The sequence below is a fragment of the Piliocolobus tephrosceles genome, chromosome 8 (assembly GCF_002776525.5).
Source record: "Piliocolobus tephrosceles isolate RC106 chromosome 8, ASM277652v3, whole genome shotgun sequence".
NCBI lineage: Eukaryota > Metazoa > Chordata > Mammalia > Primates > Cercopithecidae > Piliocolobus > Piliocolobus tephrosceles.
In genome coordinates this window covers 3,483,581-3,489,232 of record NC_045441.1, presented here as the reverse complement: position 1 = coordinate 3,489,232, position 5,652 = coordinate 3,483,581, and the positions used below count along the sequence as shown (strand labels likewise).

The following is a 5,652-nucleotide window of genomic DNA, read 5'->3' as shown; positions in this document are numbered from 1 at the left end:
AGCCACCCAGCAGCGCAGGGGTCCTACTGGGTGCCCCACACGGCTGGTTCCCGAGGTCCCTGGGCCCAGTGGCCATGGTGAGGAACTTGGGGAACCAGAGGGAGGGAGAGGCCATGCGTGGATCATGGCCTGACCCAGGGCTCCCTGGTCCATCCCGCAGCCCCCCGTCCACCCTGGGGTCAGCACCATCATTCCGACACCCACACTTCTGCTCACACGGCCCCTGCCAGGCGCCTGCTGCAGGCACAGATTCCAATCTACTCATTTCTTTGTCTAGGAGCGGTCAGGTTTCCCTCCCAGCCGTCTCCCCCATGTTCCCCAGCACAGATCGCAGAGGCCTCTCACGTCTGGGACACAGAACCCGCGGTCCACCCCGCAGCCAAGGCCAGACACGCCCCTGGGGTTCCCTCTATGGTGGGGACAGGCCCAGGCCACCCTCCAGAGATTAGGGAAGCACTTGGCCAGGTGGGGGATAAGTTTGCCCCTCGGGTGCCACAATTTTGAGCCACCAAGTCCCTGAGCCCTGGGGTCAGCACCCTGGGGTAGGTGGGGTCTTGGGCATGCCTGGCACATCCCAGCCCCAGTCGGCACACACACCAGAGCCGATACCCCTAGCCTGAGCCCTTGCCACCTGCCAGGCCAGCTACTTCCCCTGGATGCCTCTGCTTAGCTTAACCTCCGCTGCCTCCTGGGCAGGAGTGAACACAGGCCCAGGCAGCAAGAGGCTCAGAGAGGGTCCCAGGCCCCAGGATCAGGGCCCTGCCCTCAGCGCCCTCCCCATTTCCCTTCCCCGTGCCTGGTCCACGACCCCAGCCAATGTCCTGGGGCTCTACCTGTCACAGGCTGCTCCGAGCCAGACACGGGCACCCCCGTGAAGCGCCCAGGCTTGCGCCCAGCTGGGACACACACACTGGCCTCCAGGCCTGGCAGTGGCGTCCTTCCCTTTCCCTGTCCTCAACCCAGGCACTGGGTTCTGAGCCCACAGAGCTCAGACCTCACTCTCCCTCTCTGATCAGACCCTGAGGCAGGCAGGCCTTGGCTGGAAGGACCCCCACCCCACAGCCTGGCTGGAGTGACGTCAGGAGAGCAGGGGACCAGAGGCTGGCGGGGCTGCAGGAGGCTCCGGACTGTGGGGTGCGGGAAGCCAGCCTTGAGGAGGTGCCTCGGGAACCCATAGCAGGTGTAGCGTCAGGAAAGGGTAGCTCCTGGCTGGAGGGGACGCGGTGACATGGCTCAGGTGCTGCACCTGGGGAGAGGGGTTGGGATCCCGAAGGTGTGGACTGGCAAAGGCCCCACATCCAGGACTGGGAGAGACAGCCTGGCCCTCAGGAGGCTGGGGTTCGGGTGTGGAGCATACAGCCGACACTGGGGGCCAGCAGGCTTGGTGGGCCCGTCCTCACTCGGTCTCAGATGAGACTGGGTCATGTCCCCGCCAAGCCATAACATGCTTCTGTCCTCTAAGACTCGGGTGGACGCAGGCCCTGACCTTGACCCCTGAGCCCGCACAGCCTGCACAACCCACCCCCTATGAGGATGCCTCCCTACATCCACACCCCACCCCCGGGGCTGGGGAGGCATCCAAATCCCTGCCCTGCATCTGCTGAGCCTCCCGGGCCCCTTCCCACTGCACAAACCTCAGGCCCTGCTTCCGCTCAGCCCAGCCCCAGGGCCTCTAGGCCTCCCAGGTCCCACCCCGGGGCAGCCCATGGCTCCAGGGCCCTAGGGCTCAAATCTCAGCCCTGCCCCTTATCTGTGCAGAAGTAGGAGAGCCAGCAGCAGAGCAGAAAGGGCCTCATCCCACACCCAGGCCTGTGCTGGGCGCTCCTCACTGCTGTCCCTGTCCCTAACCCTAACACACACTTGGACCCAGGGCAGAGGTGCTGGCACCAGGGTCCTGAAGGCAAGGCACTAAGGGCAAGGGTGGGGGAGGACGGCCCCGCACAGCTGGGATGGAGGCTGCTCGGCGGCCCATAGGCCTCCAAGTCACTCCCAGAGCAGCCTCCCAGTCCCCTGAAGCCACAGGAGCCAGCTGCAGACAGACACATCTGGTGTTAGACCCGGCACTGGCTCCCCCGACCCAGGACCTGGTCCCTGGACCTGTGCAGCCTGGAAGAGTCTGGGGAGGGTGGGCAGGAGGGCGCAGGGGCCCGGGTGGGTGGTGCAGGCATGCAGGCCAGGGGCTGGGCTGGGAGGCTGTGGGCCTGGAGCCTGGCTGCCCCCTTGCTGGATGCTGTCACGGGGCATCCCCCAAGGCCACGGCATCACTAGAACCTTGAAGCCTCGCGCTACCTGGGCTTGCAGGAGGGCCTGGGTCAGCTTCTCAGCCACAGTGGCCCAGGCAGTGGGCGGCCGGGGCGGGGCTGACCTGGGGGCACTCATAGGGAACCGGGAGAGCACGGGTCCCGTCTGTGTGCTGGGAAGACCCCAGTGCGGCAAGGACAGACGGGTGGGCAGCTCTAACCCGAGCCGGGCCAGCAAATGGGCCCCACGCCAACCTCCATCCCTCATGCACTAGGACCCTCCCAGACCCTCCCCTGTGAGCGGGTGCTGGGAAAGGCAGGACGAGCATCGCCGGCTACTCGGACTCTTCTGGAATGGGAACCCCACTCAGCTCCCACAGCGGGACACCCACAGTTGAGGCTCTCAGGGCCTTGTTGATCCTTTTAGTGCAGGAGGGAGAGATCGGTCTGCCGGGCCAGTCCCCCATGCAGCCTGACAAGGCTGGACTCACTCAACAGAGGCCAACCCCGTAAGCAGAGGACTCGAGGCCAGGCAGGGCCCAGGGCCGGCACCTGATGGGGAGACCGTGATGGTGGGGGCAGCCAAGCAGGCAGCGTCCCCTGACCCTCGACACCTGCGGGAACTGCTGGCCCAAGGGAGAGCCCGGCCTGGCCTTGGTCTCCACCTCCTAGGACCCTGCTCAACTCCCTGCGCTGCAGGGATGGGGAGCCAAGGCCAGGGTCCTTGAGGCTCCAGCTGGCCAGAGGGTGACATGGGACACCAGAGAGTACACAGAGAGTTCAGATCGTTTCATTCAAAACCAGCCCAGGCCACGCCGGTGGGATCCTGCACACGCTGGGCCACGCTGCCCACAGCTCCACTGCAGGGCTGTCGCCCGGAAGGTGAATGAGGGCTTGGTGGACGGCTCCCCATGCCAGCAGCTGGCCCGGAGCCACCCCAGGGCTCGGAGTATTGTTCCTGGGCCTGCCTGGCCTCGGAGCTCGGCGCCCTCACCTCCTCGGAGAGACCAGTAATGGCGGCGCTTCCTGGGCTTCGCCTTGAGGATCCCAGGGATGGGGGACGAGCCGGAGCTTGGAAGGGGGTCGGCTGCCACAGGCTCACATCACGGCCTCCATATGCAGGATCCTCAGGGCCTCAGAGATCTGCGCGCTGGGGTCCATCTGGCCGTACATGCCCACCAGGAAGGCCCGGTGCAGCAGCACAGCTGCGTGCTCTGTGGGGGAGACAGGGCCCTGCACGTCACGCTGGCCACAAACACCCTGGCCGCAGTGACCAGACCTCGGGACTCGCAAAAGCCAGCTCTCGGGAGACGCGCCTCCGGCCTCCCCGGGGGCTGCCAGGGCCCCGGACGGGGGACCCATCCTCACCTTGGCACAGGAGAGTGTACTCGGGCAGGTTCCTGAGGGCCGTTTGCACCACCTCAAAGTCCTGGCTGCCCAGGCAGTACATGAATGTGGGCAGGAAGTCAGCTGCGATGCTGAAAGAGCCACGCACTTCAGTGGGCACCCCCTCCCTGTGCCCACACCAGACCCCCACCCAACAGGGCGAGCTGCGCCGCCTGGAAGCCTGGTCTGGCCACCAGGTGGGTCAAGCAGTGACCTGGTTTAGCAAGGCCCGGCGGCAGCGGTGCACAGAGGCCAGCGGTGGTCTCACCTGGGGCTGTTCTGGATGGAGCGCAGGGCCAGGCTGAAGGCCAGGTTGCGGCAAGACTCCTCGGCTGAGCTCATCAGCCGTTGCAGGTTGGTCTGACCGGGGGAAAGGTGGGAGGTGTGTGACCGGGGGGTCCAGCCCCCATCGAGGCCCCTTCACCTCTTGGTCTCTTGATGGCCGATGGCAATGGCAGGGACCCTAGGCTCCTATCCAGAAGGCAGGACGCATGCGCCATTGGCCAGTCCCAGCCCAGGGCTGAAGGTGGGCCCGCCCTGGTGGCGGCTCGACTGTGAATGCCTGGGCTGGGGCCCCACCTGAAGCCCGGCCTCAGAGGACTCCCTGGGGCTCAAAGCAGGCACACCTTGTTGGGGGCAGTGGCCCTGCTGGGGTTCTCCAAGGGATCAGCTCCTCCCAGCTCTCCCTCAGCCCCATCCAGCTCACCGAGAAGAAGCCCAGGATCTCGGGTCTCCGCCGGGACATCTCGTCTATGTCACTCAGAACCTCCAGCAGATCTAACACAGAGAAAGGGCCAGGCCAGAGCTGAAGGGCCCCAGCAGACCTCTGCCCACCCCACCCTGGCCAGCCACGCAGAGGGGCAAGGCCCCGAGCACCACAGGACAGAAAGCACTGGAAAGCATGAGCCCAGTGATGCCCGCAGCAGTGAAGCCCCCAAGCTCCACAAATGCCTGTCCCTGCCCCTACTCGTGGTCTCCAAGGAAAGAGGTTGACCCCTTGCGGCAGCCCCACATCCAGGGTGCTCTTAGCATCAAGTGGCCCCACGGCCCGGCTCCACCTGGGCCACCCAGCCTTGGCTCTTCTCCGAAGGTGGCCACCAGTCCTGCCTACCCGCTGGTCCTGCCCACCTGCCTGACCTCTTCCTGCCACAACCCCACCCCCTCAGGGTGCTCCCCTGCTTTTTGCTGTTGTCTGAAGCAGAGCAGCACCCTCCAGCTCCCCTGGGCCCCTGAGTTTCTAAGGCCCTCTCTGGGGGTGCTCCCCAGTGTCAGGACTGGCCCAGCCACCCACAGCCCAGCGTGGGCCGTGCTCACGCCCCAGTCAGTGCCGGGATAGCTGCTGGTTGCTACCCGCAGCCACATGGGACCCAGAGCGCCGACCAGGCGCTGACCTCAAGTGGGTGAAGCAGGGCCCGACTCACCCTCCACCGTTTGGCCCCGGGAAAGCCGCTTCATGTAGGGGGCCATCTCGGCCGCAGTCAGAGGGGTGAACAGAGACACGCTGACCAGGGGCAAGGAGCCGGCTGAGCTCTCCTCTGGAAGACAGTGGCACTGCTGCAGGAGGGCGGGAGCGGCAGGACGTGCCACACTGAAGCACCAGGGCCTGCCCTCTCGACAGCACAGCGGCCACTGCCCAGGCTCCCAAGGTGCCAGCACACAGCAGCGCTCCACAAATGGGGTGGAGCCAGGAGCCGGGAGCTGCCTTTGGATCCGAGGCATGCACCTCTGCGAGTCTCTCCCTGCTGGGTTTCTCGCAATGTGGGCCATGACCCACTGGGCACAAGGCAGGATGGCTTGGGACCCGGGCCTGGCACTCTTCCAGCGGCACAGGAGAGACATGCTGCGGTGCCGTGTCACCTCAGGCAGGGAAGGACGGGAGGGAAGAGCCAAGGACAAGACCTGCCAGTAGGACCAGGGAACGCTTCCTGGGGAGGGACACCTGGGACAAGCGCTGGTGGGTGGTGGATGTGCCAGGGGCGGAGGCGATGTGGTGGGGGCGGGGCGATGCGCCGGCGGTGGAAGTGAT

General features: G+C 65.9%; 1 protein-coding gene across 1 annotated transcript in view; it reads right to left on the bottom strand.

Moving 5' to 3' along the window:
* Positions 1-3,014: 3,014 nt before the first annotated feature.
* INTS1 (integrator complex subunit 1) overlaps positions 3,015-5,652 on the bottom strand; it is a 34,012-nt gene continuing 31,374 nt past the window's right edge. The window contains exons 44-48 of the mRNA XM_026447203.1: positions 5,048-5,161; positions 4,333-4,403; positions 3,895-3,986; positions 3,609-3,718; positions 3,015-3,454 (exon numbers count right to left, since the gene is read on the bottom strand). Coding sequence (XP_026302988.1) covers positions 3,339-3,454; positions 3,609-3,718; positions 3,895-3,986; positions 4,333-4,403; positions 5,048-5,161 — 503 coding nt within the window. The 3' untranslated portion in view covers positions 3,015-3,338. The remainder of the gene's footprint in view (positions 3,455-3,608; positions 3,719-3,894; positions 3,987-4,332; positions 4,404-5,047; positions 5,162-5,652) is intronic.